We start from the raw sequence: 15,674 nt of genomic DNA on the forward strand, positions 1-15,674 counted from the left end.
TGGATTTTGAAATAACATGTTTTATCCTTGGATTTGAACCCTTCTATTTTACACTTTGAAATCCATTCAAATCCATATAAAACATAATGTGGATTTTGAAATCCAAAAACAAATCAGTAAATGAATAACATGGGATTTTAACAAGTATTTATAAATCATAAACCAATAACACCTAATTTTGATAAGTATTTTAAAATCAATGATTGAATAACACATGATTTTTGTTTGGATTTCCAAATTCATTAAAATCATAGAACCAATAACCCCCTCTTAGGCTTTCCTCTGTTATTATTATTATTTTTTTGTTTTTTACTTAATTCTTTTTTTTCACAACTGTTTTATTTATGATATAAAGCCAAGTGAATCAAGCCAATATTACAAGCAAAAACGAAAGCCAATACTACAAACAACCAAAATAAAAAAGTTTCAAAAACAAGCCCATAGGCCCAAATAAGAAAACCCTTCCTTGAAGACTGAACAGAAGCATCGAGTCACAATACATGTGGCAAAGGAGAGACATGATAGATGACAGGTGAGAAGTCGAAGAAGCTGGAGTCTTCGATCACCAACATCAGAAAGTATCGCTGGAAAACTTCAAATTCGGCCGAAATGCTGAGAAGCTAAGGAAATTCTCGATTTGCACCCACATAACAAGGCGAATTCCAATTTGCTGAGAATATGACTCCATCTACAGCAAAACTTCTTAATCTTCTTCTTTAATCAATAAGTTTTCAATCTTCAAGAAAGTAGATCTGCTGCAACTAAATGAGAAGAAAGCTATCCAAATGATAACAACAACTTATGATTTGCAGAGATTATTCAAGGATGAATTTGCGTAGTGACCAATTTCTGATAACATGTTAAGAATATAGCACACTAAATCGAGAAATTAAGTGGGTAACCACAGCTCCTGTCGAGATTACCATTTTAGGCCCAAGTGGCAGACACGCGCATGCAAGGTGGCGGTGTTTGGGGTGGACGTGGCATGCTACTCGGCTATGTTTCTAGTGACCAAGCTTAAATGGAATTATGTCAAATCATTAACATAACCGTGAGTTAATATTTACAGTTCAAATTTTAAGTTACAGAGCAAAGACGAACCTGTTCTTTCTTCCTTAAATAGAGTAGTCAGGTCGCCTTAACGGGCAGTAAAAACTGGAAGTGTATTCAACTACTTCTTTAGGAAGGTCCATCACTAGTTTCGTCTCAGCATCTTCTATTAACCCGAGTAGGTTAGGTTTCACGAAACCTAGTATGTTACACCGAATCGAAACTGACAACGGTCCATCGCATATCAGATGGGGTTTAGTATCAGCTCTGTAATAGGGTTTAGTGTTGTCAAATATAGGGTAGTAAACCGTTTCTTCAGCAGTCCTGTGTTTGTATAGTTTCGTCGCAGAAACTTGAACCTTATAGTCCTTGATATGAAACAGTCTATGCCATACTTTTACACTTGGTTAATGTGAGGTACTAAACCCTACAAGATCATATATTGACAACCCAAACGTAGAGGTTAACATTTGTGGATCCAAACATTTCTGCCTAACCGTAAACAAACCAAAACCGGTTAAACACTAATCAATTGGGGTTCAATGTCTACTTTGCACTAGGGTTTAGTGTTGTCAAAGGCAGGGGTATCAACCTTCTGTTTATCAAAACTGTGTTTGATACAAGCTCTATATCATTCAATACAAACAATTGTAAAACCATGCTGGAACCAATTCTAGTATCGGAAACATACATAGTTTAATATCAAACAGTATATGTAAAACATTAACATTGATTAATGTGAGACATTAAACCCTACAAGATAATAATTTGCCAACCCATACCAAACAATTAACAAGTCTTCTCTAAGTGGTCGTATTAACGGGGCAGTAAAAACCTGAACACACTATCAGGGTTTGTTACTACATACATTGTATATAGTATAGAAAAGGTGAAAATGGTATGGTTTACTATAGCGATTAATATGGAATAGGACAGCAATAACCATTCCATTAAATTCATTGAGCCATACAGGTTTCAAATCCACGAAACGAAAAGTATGAATAATAAGGAAAAAGGAATCAAAGTGTACTTAAACTAAACCAAATGGTCAATCATGAGACATCAAATATTCGAGACGAGTCACAAAACACCCAATCGGAAACCATGACAATTACTACGCCCCTTCGCCGATAATCTATTTAATGGCAATTGGCGCCGGTTTCTCCAAGAATCGTCGGCGAACACCTCGATTCCGTTTATATCTCTCGGACTCTGCAAGTAGTTTCCTCGCCGTCGAGCTTCTTTTTTTTTCGGAGCGGCGTAAAACAATATCCGCGGAGAGGTGTAACACGTCAGCCCTTGCTTTAGGCGGGATGCGAAACAGACGTCTTTTCGACTTCAACAGGGTATAGATGAAAGAGAGAGTAGGCAACTCTTGATCATGCAATAGGGTTAAAGAGGTAAATAATATAGAAAGTATAGTCTATATGCACTTTTAGTGGTTACAATAGTCACTTGGTGAATTATAATTCGTTTTATGGGTATACAATTCCCCATTATTCAAACCCAAACAAAAACACATCAACAAAAATACAAAAAAAAAAAAACCCTAAATCAAAACCATCCACCGTCGCTGAAAGAACCAACAGTACTGGAAGAGAGCCGACCACCGGTGTGAACGACACCACCGATGTCGGAAACATAGTCGGCCGAAGATGCTTTACTTAATTCTATTTTTGGTTTTTGAACGTAGGAAATTTGCATTACTATTTGGAGGATAAAGCTCCCACTGCTCTACACGTTGTGCACGTTCATCTACTTACTTCTCCAGTGTAACACATATTACAGAGATGAACATATTATTTACTGCAGTGCAAGGCTGCTGGGCTTAAGAGCTATTGCATATTACATGTCTACTGGTCAAATTCTGATGGTAATTTTGTGAATGCAATCATTAACCATTAGCATATTACATCTTCCCCTTAATTAGCATTTGATCAGTAATAAATTGATAATATTGTGGTTTATGACTAATTAATAAGCAATGGTATTATTATTTTTTTGCAGAGTCCATGATCGAGGTTCTTAACTACAGATGCTTATGTGTTGTGTACAAGGAATAGGAATACGCACCTGCTATATATATGTAATACTATAGTTTAAATAACAGAGGAAACAGAGGAATTTTGTGAATGCAATCATTAACCATTGTTGATTTGAATTTTGTAGTCTTTACGGTTTTTAATTTTTGTGAGAGAGAGCCATGTTAACAACACTGAAACAAAATTTTATATGAAGAAGCTCCTCTTACAAACTCTTACTAACTCGGATAAAGAGCTAGGGATCAGAAATCCTAAAACAAGGAATCATATCAGAATCATTGTTGCATATAACACTGACCTTTACGCTGTCGACAAAGAACTCTACCTAGGGTGACCATCTCGTCTTAACTACCCCAGTTGCGGCCTCAGAACCTGCACGAATGATAACAGGTGTCAAAGTTGTTCAAGCCCACCTACCAAAAAGAACCGAATTAAATGAACTTAAAAACTGTGTATATACCAGTTCAGGCCAGAAAATGAATGCACACCATCGATCGATCAAATGCTGCAAAGCAGCAACAGGGAAAGAAACAGAATCCCCGGGAGCAATAGCGACCTCGTCTATAGCAGGAAAAGCCTGGCTTGTGGTCGTCACGGCTTTAATAGATTCAACGGGAACAACATCCGCAGCCACATAAGTCGATACTATCAACTTTATCAGACCACTCCGGTGGTGTAGAACTCATATACTGCGGACACGAAGACAGAAAACGACTGATAATGCCTCTCCGAAAAGATAGAGCTAAGGTTGTTAGTCCCATAACGTGCAAAGATTTTACGAATCAGCGCATCCGAATTCGAAGAAGCAGATTTACTTTCATCTCTATCATCTGATCTCTACCAGTTAGATGACCGCACGATGGATACACTCGTCTCTGTAAAAAGATTTAACTCTCTTCGTGATACCACACAAGTAAGTAGCCATAAATCAGATCCTGCCAACGGACAAAAAAGAAGGAAAACAGAGTTCTCACTCAGTATAGTATAGAGCAACAACAAATAACCACGAAATATCAAATTCGAACAACAACCAGTCTGCCAATTTCAAACTAGATTTCTAAACAGTAAACATATAAAACTTGCTTCGGGGACTAACACGCGATACTATCATTGCAAAGTATCGTTACCTCGGCTTAAAATAAAGGTACATCCTTCTCACTCATGAAGCTCATCTGCCTTGTTCTTATCACAAAACAATCCAGTGAGCAGATTAGAAGCCAGCAAGTCAAGAGACAATCCTGCTACAATCAGTTTCTCCACCATTTTGAGGGCATCATGGAGGCGTCTAGCCAAACCAGAGATCAAAGCGTAAAATATTTTTAGCGTCAGGAGAGCATCCAGCTTTAACCATCTGGCCGTACAAATGCATAGCCTTCTCAATGTTATTGACGTTGCAATATTCACTGATTAGTACATTCCCTTTAAAGCCTTTCTTTCCCATATCTACCAAGAAAGAAACCGCACTGCTCACTCGGTGATGCCTGCACATTCCCTGAATTTGACAGACTCCTTGTACTTAAGCTCCTTTATGTGTTCTTCTGTTCAAGAAGGATGCTCGAAATCAAAGCTGAAAGGAGTTTAACAGACTGGTTCTTTAGCCACATCATGGTGCGGTGATAGGTAAGCCGTAAGCATGGCCAAGGGCTTCATCGACTACAATCACAAAAGAAGCAGATATAAACAAACCGAAACCAATTGATAACTAAAAGCAAACTGCGAGAAACCACATGAAATGTCTTAAGGATCTTCGTGTTGTTTGTTACCTGAGATGCGCCGGTTAGGATCAAAAACAAGCATTCTCTCCAGCAAATTAATAGCGATAGATGGCAATTTCGGGAATCTAGCAGCAAACTGCTGTTTCGGGTATCGCGGAAGTTGTCTGACGTATCTTCTTGCGTTGTCACTGCGAAGGAAACCAAGACTAGAATTTTCTGGAGAGCCTACAAGCTAATTTCAAGAAATGGTTAAGTGACAGCACTGAAATTCAAGAATCAAGAGCCTATGAACATTCAGAAGAAGGAAGGCTTTGATAATTGATCAGAAGAAGTATCAAAATAACTTACCAGACAATACCACAAGCGCCTCTGCCAATGGGACCAATAGGAGGGACATACTTCCTGGAAACTTCAAAAGAGCTGTCCATAAACGTTGTACTGAACATAGCGGCCACCGTGTGTCGGTACAACTTTGATGCAATGATCGGTAAAACCAGAGCTTGATTCTCCAGACATGATTCAATGATCAGACCGAGAACAAGAGAGACCAAGAAGAAGGCTTTTTTCAACTGTAAAAGATCTCTCAAGTGACCTCTGAATGTAAAGAGTGAAAGATTACATAATCACAAAAAGCAGAGTCACTCGTTAGCTCGATATTGCATTTTTCATTTGTTACTACTAGTTTCACTTATCTACCAATCAAAGCCTCTATTCTTTCTGATCTGATATGTTTCTTTGACTGAAATTGGTTTAAAAAGATTGGATCATTACAAAGAATACAGTGGTTTTTTCAAGCCAAACAGATGTATTATATTTATATTATACTGCAGAATGATTTCAATACAGTCATACAGACACGACCAACACAAATCGAAGAGACAAGCTTAACAGATGGACTCGAACAAACAAAAATAGAAAACACTTTTCATTGACCTAAAGCTGCCTTTAGTAGGGGTTAAACTTGTTTGTTTACCTCACTGTATTAGTCTACATCTTCTCCAACTGCATTGCCAGAGATTGAGTCACTTGACCTAAGATTACAGAGCAACACATCGCGCCCGCTCAAAGTCAGTTTAAAGAAACTATCAACTTCCTCCAGTAATTGATCCAACCCTTGAGACAATATCTCAGCTTGTGTCCCCAATTCCATAACATAATCTCTGAAGCATTCATCTTCAACAGGATCAACACCATCTTGGATCATCGGGGATAGCTTCTCGACACTAGCATCAACGCTCTCCAGCTCTTTGAGAATCGTGGTTCTACCAGAAGATAACATGTGTCTGATCTCATCATTTACAACACTCTGCATTTCGGTAAAGACCTTTGACCATGAAGGCTTTTCAGAGACAGGTAAATCAAAAAGATCCTTGGTGGAGTCAGACCAGGCCGCGGTAAATACACTGCAGATATAAACCGTTTGAACCTTCACACCATAAAAAGCTCGCATAAGAACTTTTCCTTTAGGCGAGTTCTTGACTTTAGGCAGACTCAGAGATTTAACAAGACTGTCAAGAACTGCACGGCAGTTTTCAATTCTAGGGTTGTTTGCATTAACATGTTGCCTCCAGCTATCAAGAGAAGATCGAGCCTGAAGATATTTCTCTCCGGAATCCGATTGTAAATTGTGAAGAACACACTTGAGGAAGAGATCTCCCTGGTTGAGACGTGTGAGCTCTGAGCTAAAGGCATTGCAGAGATCTAGCAGCTTAACACTGATGTTGAGGTAAACATCAACCCATTTCTCTTCCCAATCAGAGACTGGAAGCTGGAGCTCAGTGATGAGAGTGTTTATGTTGTTATGAGTCTCGCAGAGTGACTCCATAGCTAACTTCATCCAGGATAAAGTGAGGATGTCATCTTTGTTCTTCGGCATAAGTTTCTTCAGTCTCTCTTCCAAAAGTAGCTCAAAGTCGCTCAATAGAGAAAGTAGCCATGGGGATAAATCTGAGCCCTTTGGTGATAACATCCGGAAGGGGTTTCCAAATGGGAAAAAACGTCGTGGTGGATCTTGTGGTCTGCTCATTTTGCTAGACACTGAAATATGACAGTAGAAATATTATCAGAATCATCAATACCAAGTTCCAACCTTAAAGAGTCTCAAAGCTGACAACTTTTGAGATCATCTTGAATTAACTAAACAAAATTGCATCATTTATGATAATTATTATGTAAAAAAACGACTCAACTGTTCTAAAAGCCTGAATCTACATACATTTGATGATTGCCGGAATCAAGGTATGTTTTAGAAAAAAAAGTTTCAACCATTCAAATTTCAAAGAACCCTAGAAGTTAATTATCCAAAAAAAAGTCTTTAAACAAACAAGATCGGCACAAACTCTTCATCGAACAACAGTAAACTCTAACCCTAAAATCTTTCTAAAACTTAAAGACGCAGACTTGTAAATTATTAGAAGAACACACACAAGAAAAAGGAGGAGATTTATAGGTAACAAACAAAACTCAAATTCCACACAACTTACCGTTTTTTTAAGTTGCCGGAGATGAAGAATTCACACGGAAAGTCTTTTTATCTTCTTCTAATGCTTCATTGAATTTTTCAGAGTCGGTCGGTCGGCTGAGAGCAAAAAATAAATTTTTTATGGCGGAGGAGGTCCGACGTTAGTTTATATTTATTGATAACGTAACGACCCGTTACGCGAGAAACTATGACAAACTTACAGGTGTATGATTCTGAATGGCTGTCACGTATAAATTGATCACAGTGCTGTAATTGGGATTAAATAAATCTTATCGCGGAAAGTGGACGGCTTATATTGATCACAGTGCTGTGTTTGGGATTAAATAAGTCTTTTCTTTATTGAAAGGCCAAAACAAGACGATTTCGTGGGATTATAAAATTAGTGGTTTGGTTTGACATTTGGTAGTCTTTTTTATATGTGTTTTCTTTAATAGTTCTAAGTTTTGAAACCACAATACGACACACATGGATATATTTGATATTTGTAGATGAAAACTATATATGTTTGATGATGGTAGTAAAATATTATCTTATAAAAAAATTAAATTAGTATTAAGGAAAAAGTTAAATTTCAGATATATAATTTTTTGAAATATAAAAATCAGTTATGTTATAAAATCAAATCTGATAAAAAAAAATCATGAATTTAACTCGACATCCAGGCGAGCCGAATTAAACTGATGACCTCACATATCCTAAACCATTTCTTTGACCACTAGAAAAACAAAACAATTTTATCATCATGAATTTAACTCGTTTTCGTATTTAATTGATCGTTACCACCTATGTTTTCGTGTTTTTTATTCAATGTTTTCTTATTCTTCATATTCTTTCTTATCATTTATATTGTCAAATTTTGTGGTAATCGACATCATTAATTTTACCGTCTGGTTCTTCGCTATACTCTTTTTCTTCTTCGTCCTCGTTAACTTCTTCACTTTTTTCCACTAAAAAACTTTTTTTTAGACCACCACACAACTTGTTAATCCATCAAACTCCAAGAACAATATCATTTCTTTTCTCATAAAAATAAAAAATAAGATAAAAATAAAAAATTAATGAAAATATCAACTTATCTATAAAATCATACACAAAAATATGTTTTACAGCTCATAAGAAATAAAAAGCACAAACGTAGATAAATAAGATAATTTATGTTTTACATAAATATTTATAATATTTTAAACTTTTAAAAGGTTTCGAAATATAAATTTTAAACCTTTTAAAAAGTTTCTAATATTTATAATATTATAAACTTTTAAAAGTTTTAATATTTTTAATATTTTAAACTTTTAAAATTTTAAAATTATAATATTTAAAAAAAATTAAAAGCTAAGAACTTTTAAAAGTTTCAATATTTATAATATTAAAACTTTTAAAATTTTTAAATATTAGAATTTATTTTTTTGAAACTTTTTAAAGTTTTAATTTGATCAAATAAAAAACTGGATCAAACCGAATATACTTTTAAACTAAAACGCCTGATAAATCAAGTTTTCTTGCTCATTCATTGTTGGAAGCATATTAATCTTATTTATATTGGTTATGAACCATTGTCTAAAAAATTTCTACCCGATGTGGGATATTGTGCATAGTTCTTTTATTTCTATAAATTTAAAATTTTCCTTTTTCTAAAAAAATCTGGAAATTTAAAAAATATTAATAAATGACATGTCAAATCCTGATTAGTTATTTAAAACAATTCTTAATATAGAAAATTCTGAAAATTTAAAAATGTTAATTAGTGAAATGTCTAATCACAATTGAAGGTTTAAAATGTAATGAACGACTTTAAGAGCTTATAGTTCCTATTAAAATTAGTATAGATTAAAACCAAATATAACGGCTATAAACTATACAATTTATATACTACGACTCCCACAGACTTGTATAAATGGGCCGTAAAGCCCATATAACAGCTGTCATGTAGCTGTAGACTAGTTCCACACTAAACAGACCGATCCCCACTTTAAGCGCTGTTTAATGTAATTTTCAACTTGACTAGTTTTTCTTGTTTCTCTAATCTCTATCTTTACGTCTTAACTATATAGACAAACTGCAAGACTAAAACATATTAAAAAAAACGTTATTATGGGCCATATGTGTGAAGCCTAATATAGATTTTAAAGCCAGAAATCGGCCCATAGAATTTGTTAAGAAAAGCCTCTCACTTGTACAGAGGGTTCTTTGAAACCGTACGTTGAACTTGATAACGGCGACGATGTCTCCCGGAGCCGAAACTGCGGCTATACGATGCTATTATTATCCAGTTGCTGCATCTCAGTTTGCCCTTTCACGGCGAAACAACCTTCGTTCCTTAGGACGCCGCAACGTATCACCTCCGGTCTCTCATCTGATCGTATGATCCTTCGCGGTGTTGGTGCCGCCGCCGTCTCCTCCTCCACTCTCCGTGATCTCGTTTTCGTTGTAAACCCTCAAGGTACGAAGAAAGGACTGAGATTTGGAATAAATTTTGGATTTTTTATATGAGTATATCAATCTCGAGGTAGAAGAACTGAAGTTTATGGTTATGAAATTAGGTGCTAATGGTAGAACAGCTAAAGAATGGAAGAAGTTGCTTCCTTACCTTCGTACTCGTCTTGGTAAAGACTGTAATGTGAGTTTTCGATTCACTTGCCTTTTTTTGTGCTCTGTGTTATTAATGCCATCTCCATTATAGCCTACTTCACTTTCTTATAATGTATCATGAAATTGAATTTGCTCGCCATCTTGTTTATTTCTGCAGGTATGCGAGTCATTAACAACGGGTCCTTCTCATGCCATTGACATTACAAGAGAGGTATGGAGCAGTTAAAGTATATTTTACTACTTTGACAATTACAGTATTCTCTGTCTTGTTGATTTGGTTCTAGGCTGATCGTTTTGTAGCTTTCAATTATCCTCTCAGGCTATTAGGGATGGGGCAGATGCTGTTATTGCGGTTGGAGGTGATGGAACACTGCATGAGGTTGGAACTGAATATCTTTGGTTGCTAGAACTCAGCTCTGAAGAGTCTCAACTTTACTCATTATATCTTTTTTTATTTACAGGTTGTCAATGGTTTCTTTTGGGAGGGAAAACCTGTCAGTAGTCTCAACAGCGAAGCTAGTCATTCTACTGCACTTGGTGTCAGTAACTTGAATTGACCTTTTTTCTACTTGTTTGTGTATATCTTGGAATTTACGATCTCAGTCCATCTCTTTTTGTGGCAGCTGATTCCCTTAGGTACTGGCTCGGATTTTGCTAGAACATTTGGTTGGTTAGTTTTTGCATCTTGTGTTCGATGTGATTTGTTTTCGAAACAATGTTGTGCCAGATCTTAAATATGTCCTGCATTTGTTAGGAACAATGATCCTTGTGAAGCTGTGGACCGCATTGCTAAAGGTATGTCACTGAGTCCATTTGAGGAGTTAGGACTTACTACTTTGCAACTTCATTATAATTATTTCTCATATATCACATAACCAGAATTTTCTCAGGGATGCGATCGGGTTGATGTTGGTGTTATCGCCAACAAGGAAGGAAGGGATTTGCATTACTTCATAAACGTTGCTGATGTTCATTTGTAAGCATATCATGGAAATTTCCTGTGTGATTTATCCTTAATGAGGTGGTTGTAAACCTCTTACATATGTTGCTCATCACTTGCAGGAGCGCAAAGGCAGGTTTTTACGCTTCAAAGTACAAGAAATTTGGAAACTTGTGCTACGTAATCGGTGCCCTACAAGCTTTTATGGGGCATGATAACCAAGATATGAGAATCAGGGTAAGCAATTATTTATGTAAAAATTTCTTCTTCACCATAGTAGGTTATACACCTCAGAGCATTGTGTTATACTCTCAGGTCAATGGAGGTGAATGGGAATTATATCCTCAGGTCACTGCTCTCTGCGTTGGAAACGCTAAATACTTTGGTGGCGGAATGAAAATCACGCCCAACGCCGTCCCTGGAAATGGAAACCTTGAGGTGCAATAATTTGTTTCTTCGATCTCTAAGCCTCCTATTTTGTGAATATGATAACTCTTCTTGACCATCATACACTTCTCTACAGGTTGTGGTTCTGCAATACTTCAAATGGTATGATTTCGTACTTAAACTCCATAAGCTATACAACGGGACGCATCTCTCGGTTAACAATGTCTCTTCAAGAAGGTAAGATTTTCTTCGGTTACTTAACATATTAGGTGACCTTAGCAACTGAGAAGTCACCACGTATATGCACTTATTTTTGTAGTGTACAAAGTATCGAAGTTGAAGAGATTTCAGGCAGCGGAAGTATCTATGTTCAGTCAGATGGAGAGCATCTTGGATTTCTACCTAGAAAGTTTCGGATTTTACCCGGTGCCATCGACATAATTAGCTGATCAGAACCACATATTTCTTGGGATATAAGCTACCAAGAAAATGTAAAAACACATCAGCTCAATTTTGTTTTGCAACACAACTTGTCTTAGTCTATAGAGATTCTTGTTCTGAGATACCATTAATTTGATTCATTGTTTGGCGAGTCAGATATTAAGAGATCGTCTTATATGATTCACTATCATTGTGTGGTCTCTGTTAACCACAAGAGAGATACTTTAAAATATATCTTTTGAGTAAAAGTCGCCTTTCCTTAACTAATCAGTACCAATTGAATCCAAAAATGGTAGCTTCTCTTTCCTTTCATTCAATCGCCACCGTCAATCATATCTACTCCGGCGATGCTGGCCGTTCAATCTCCCGGCGTAACTGCCAATTCAGAGCAACTGGAGTGAGCTGCAGAGGACAGAATGAGCAACAGACAAGTAAAGGACCCGAGCCGGAGAATGTTCTACTCAAAATCGCTTGGTATGGATCTGAGCTACTCGGAATCGCTGCTTCGGTATTCCGATCTCCAGAGACTTCTCCTCCGAGTGTGACAGGCTTCGAGGTTCCGGTTGATTGTTCGGGGCGAGCCGTTCGTGTAGCTGTAGTGGATTCGATTAAACAAGACTTCAAACGATCGTACTTCGTCACAGGTCAAGTGAACAAAAACATCCAAATCAGAAAAAACCTGAGATTTTGTTTTCTTTCGTTCTGAATCGGAATTTGAGTTTTCAGGGAACTTGACGCCGGAGGTTTACGAGGAGAAGTGCGAATTCGCCGATCCGGCTGGTTCCTTCAAGGGTCTTGCTCGTTTCAGAAGGAATTGCACTAATTTCGGAAGCCTCATCGAGAAATCGAATATGAAGCTCATGAAATGGGAGAATTTTGAGGTACCCTCAAACTTATAAAAGATGAAACTTTTTTGTTTTTCTGATGTCGGATAAAAACTACTGTTTTAATGTTTTCATCGCCGGAGCTCCGTCATGAGTTTGTTTTGCAGGATAAAGGAGTTGGACATTGGAAGTTTAGCTGTGTCATGTCATTCCCATGGAAACCAATTCTGTCAGGTTCCCTTTTATCAACTCCATTAAAGTTTCAGATTGTTTTTTGTAGCCTTTTAGGATAAAGTTTGCAACTTTTTAGCTTCAAATGATTAGTTATGAAGACACAAAAAAGGGCAACACTTTTATGTCTTTTATGGAAAATTCATGAGAAAGTCAAATCTGTTTTTACAGCAACTGGTTACACGGAGTATTATTTCGACACAGAATCCGGGAAAATTTGCAGGTAGAGATTTGCAGCTCATTTAAAACACATTGTTATCTCAACTTTGAAATTCTTGTGAAGAAGAAGCTTGTTTGACATAGTTTTATGAATGCTTGCAGGCATGTGGAGAATTGGAATGTCCCTAAGATTGCTCTGTTCAAGCAACTTCTGAGACCCAGCCGTGGATTAATGGGAAACTAGCGGATGAAGAATGATGTTAATTTCAGATTAGATTTCTAAACAGTAAATATATAAAACTTCCTTTTGAATCTAATATCAATATGGGATACTTTACTATTAGAGATCTGTACTGAATCTGTTGAAGAGTTGTTATGCATTAGCTCAAAATATGGGATCACAGAGTTATGAATGTACATCTGACAATGTAAAAATTACACATAAAAATACTATCATTGTCTCATTACCTCGGCTTAAAGTTAAAGTAAAGGTATATCCTTCTCAGTCAGAGAATTGACAGAGTAACCCTGCATGAACTTTTTTAGCTTCTTTGATTCACCAACCTCTGGAGCAGCTTCATTAGAACTTCCATGGTGATGTGATTTGGTCTCGGAGTTTGTTTCAGACGGAGCGCTTGTTTCAGGTTTCGGAGTTTGCAAACGGCATTTATGAGAATGTTGTATATCACTGCGTTTGGCAAGACCTTTGAGTGCGAGCCAGCTTCAATGCTTCATTCATTTTTCCAGAGTAGCAATAAACTTGGACTATCGCACCATATGTTACAACATTTGGAACAAACCCCTCTTCTCTCATCTTCTCCATCGTCCTCTGAACACACTTTCAAAGTCCTTGTGTTTGCCGAAATAGGAAATGAGAGTGTTGTAAGTGATAGAATTAGGCATCAAACCTTCTCCCTCCATATCAGTTAACAACTCATGAATTTCTTCTGCGTTGTTCTTATCACATAATGAGCATGTTATAAGCCAGCAAGTCAAGAGACAATCCTGCTACTTTCAATTTCTCCACCATATTTAGGGCATCATGGTCGCGTCTAGCTTAGCACAAACCAGAAATCAAAGCGTAATATATCTCAGCGTCAGGAAAGCATCCCACCTTCAACCATTTGATCATACAAATGCATAGCCTTCTCTTATAACATTTGAACAGTGATTTTTTTTTTTATTGTTTGAATTTGACTACAGGGAGGATCTTGTTATCACTTTAAAGACTCCATGTTCTCAGCGGCTGAAGCTGCTGCAGAAGCAGCCTTGTCGAAGCCAAGCTTCTGCAACTCGGTTAGGAACCCATCGAGCTCGCTTGTTGTGATCTTGTAAGGACTGTGAGAAGGACCTGGAAACACTTTTTTAGAGACTTCTTCTTTGTATTTCATTAAGGCTTTGTTAATCACTTCTCCTACTTTAGCATACTGCTTGCAAAACTTTGGTGTAACCTATGAAATCCAAGAGCATGAAACAAGAAAACGTTGAAAACTAATGAACCAACAAGAGAATGAATTCCGAAAACGATGATGATGCTTTATTGGGTCAGGATTTGACCTTTGCATGATGTGGATGCTGCATCATACCAAGAAGATCATGGTAGACTAACACCTGCGTTTTCAAGTAACGGATATAAGAATTACAAATTTCGCACTTGGATACACTCAATATTGAGAACCGAAAAAAGAAGGAACTTTTTCTAATAAAAAACCTGTCCACTGCAGAAAGGTCCAGCCCCAATGCCAATGGTTGGTATCTTGAGGGCAGAGGTTGCGGCAGCAGCCACGGGAGGTGGAACGCATTCCAAAACAACCGAAAAACATCCAGCTTCTTGTAAAGCCATGGCAGTCTCAACAACCTTAACAGCACTAGCTATGTTTCTACCTTGTGGTCTGAAACCACCAAGAACGCTGATAGCCTGAGGAGTTAGACCCACATGGCCGATAACCGCAATTCCTGCTTCAACTATGGCTCTTGCAGCAGTGATCCTAGAAGGTGATCCTCCTTCGAGCTTAATGGCATCCATTCCTCCTTCCTTTAAAACTCTAACTGCAGTATCAACTGCCTAGAGCAACATTTTAAGTCCAAAAATCAGTTGAGACATCTCTATCAAGAATCTAGTTACCTAAATCAGCAAATGAACTGAAAACATTACAAAAGCATTGATCTTTTTTAAATAACGAATCTAATTACTTAAACAAGTAACAAGCAGAAGACGAAAAGATTCAATTTTGATGATTTTACTACCTGACTAGTGCTGGACTCGTAGGTACCAAAAGGCAAGTCACCAACTAGAAGAGGACGTTTAGCGCCACGAGCAACGGCACGACAATGGACAAGCATCTCGTCTAAGGAGATAGGAAGTGTTGTGTCGTGACCGTGAACAACCATGGAAGCAGAGTCACCGACAAGACAAACATCGATGCCAGCTGAGTCTAAGTGAACGGCGGATGGGTAATCGTAGGCAGTTACGACGGTGATGGGCTCTCCTTTCCGGTGTTTTTGTCTGAGATGTGTTAGTGTTACTCTTTGGTTTGGGTTTTGCGGCTTCGGTCCTCCGTAGACTGTGTCTTCCGGTAGGTTACTCATGAAACGGACGGAGATGGCTTTTGGAGAAGCGAGAGCAACTCCTAGTGAGTGAGGAAGCCATTGTTAGTTATGTCGATGAATTAAAACTCTGTGTGATTCTAGTGAGTGTATGTTTACTCGAAATTAATTTGAAAAGATTCAAGTTCTGAAGATTCTGACGAGTGGCGACTCAGTTCTGGGTTCACATTTCCCAATAAACCAATCACTGACAGCGAAGCAACACTC

At 37.4% G+C, this 15,674-nt stretch overlaps 3 protein-coding genes and 1 pseudogene across 7 annotated transcripts; 2 read left to right on the forward strand and 2 right to left on the reverse strand.

Moving 5' to 3' along the window:
* On the reverse strand, window positions 3,257-7,431 carry LOC104793577 (protein BPS1, chloroplastic-like). Of its 2 annotated transcripts, none has more exons than XM_010519968.2 (6): window positions 7,291-7,431; window positions 5,156-6,844; window positions 4,856-5,039; window positions 4,220-4,745; window positions 3,553-4,027; window positions 3,257-3,464 (listed from the first exon to the last, which is right to left on the reverse strand). In XM_010519968.2, exon 2 carries the CDS (start codon window positions 6,831-6,833, stop codon window positions 5,790-5,792), a length of 1,044 nt encoding a protein of 347 aa, XP_010518270.1. In that variant the 5' UTR covers window positions 6,834-6,844; window positions 7,291-7,431; the 3' UTR covers window positions 3,257-3,464; window positions 3,553-4,027; window positions 4,220-4,745; window positions 4,856-5,039; window positions 5,156-5,789. The 2 variants fall into 2 exon arrangements, with proteins under 2 accessions (XP_010518270.1, XP_010518269.1); XM_010519967.2 differs by lacking the exon at window positions 7,291-7,431 and adding an exon at window positions 6,997-7,253.
* Window positions 9,494-11,826, forward strand: LOC104793581 (sphingoid long-chain bases kinase 2, mitochondrial). Of its 3 annotated transcripts, none has more exons than XM_010519971.2 (12): window positions 9,494-9,729; window positions 9,830-9,906; window positions 10,036-10,089; window positions 10,198-10,257; window positions 10,340-10,417; window positions 10,502-10,548; window positions 10,633-10,673; window positions 10,758-10,854; window positions 10,941-11,055; window positions 11,134-11,256; window positions 11,342-11,442; window positions 11,525-11,826. In XM_010519971.2, the coding sequence occupies exons 1-12, from the start codon at window positions 9,543-9,545 to the stop codon at window positions 11,652-11,654; spliced, it is 1,110 nt and encodes a 369-aa protein (XP_010518273.1). In that variant the 5' UTR covers window positions 9,494-9,542; the 3' UTR covers window positions 11,655-11,826. The 3 variants fall into 3 exon arrangements, with proteins under 3 accessions (XP_010518273.1, XP_010518274.1, XP_010518275.1); XM_010519972.2 differs by having other exon boundaries at window positions 10,502-10,544; window positions 10,769-10,854; XM_010519973.2 differs by having other exon boundaries at window positions 10,502-10,514; window positions 10,769-10,854.
* On the forward strand, window positions 11,859-13,279 carry LOC104793579. 2 transcript variants are annotated; one of them, XM_010519969.2, is made up of 5 exons: window positions 11,859-12,290; window positions 12,373-12,527; window positions 12,626-12,704; window positions 12,873-12,924; window positions 13,023-13,279. In XM_010519969.2, the coding sequence occupies exons 1-5, from the start codon at window positions 11,936-11,938 to the stop codon at window positions 13,102-13,104; spliced, it is 723 nt and encodes a 240-aa protein (XP_010518271.1). In that variant the 5' UTR covers window positions 11,859-11,935; the 3' UTR covers window positions 13,105-13,279. The 2 variants fall into 2 exon arrangements, with proteins under 2 accessions (XP_010518271.1, XP_010518272.1); XM_010519970.2 differs by having other exon boundaries at window positions 12,638-12,704.
* On the reverse strand, window positions 13,221-15,596 carry LOC104793578 (annotated as a pseudogene).

The sequence above is a fragment of the Camelina sativa genome, chromosome 6, assembly GCF_000633955.1.
Source record: "Camelina sativa cultivar DH55 chromosome 6, Cs, whole genome shotgun sequence".
NCBI classification, from domain to species: Eukaryota; Viridiplantae; Streptophyta; class Magnoliopsida; order Brassicales; family Brassicaceae; genus Camelina; species Camelina sativa.

Excerpts from the sequence above, each read along its gene's own strand:
- LOC104793581 (XM_010519971.2), top strand. The coding sequence starts at position 9,543 with ATGCTATTATTATCCAGTTGCTGCATCTCAGTTTGCCCTTTCACGGCG. Across the intron at positions 9,730-9,829 it reads TTTCGTTGTAAACCCTCAAG|GTGCTAATGGTAGAACAGCT; the intron begins GTACGAAGAAAG and ends TTATGAAATTAG. Across the intron at positions 10,855-10,940 it reads AACGTTGCTGATGTTCATTT|GAGCGCAAAGGCAGGTTTTT; the intron begins GTAAGCATATCA and ends CATCACTTGCAG.
- LOC104793579 (XM_010519969.2), top strand. The coding sequence starts at position 11,936 with ATGGTAGCTTCTCTTTCCTTTCATTCAATCGCCACCGTCAATCATATC. Across the intron at positions 12,291-12,372 it reads ACGATCGTACTTCGTCACAG|GGAACTTGACGCCGGAGGTT; the intron begins GTCAAGTGAACA and ends TTGAGTTTTCAG. Across the intron at positions 12,925-13,022 it reads GAATCCGGGAAAATTTGCAG|GCATGTGGAGAATTGGAATG; the intron begins GTAGAGATTTGC and ends GAATGCTTGCAG.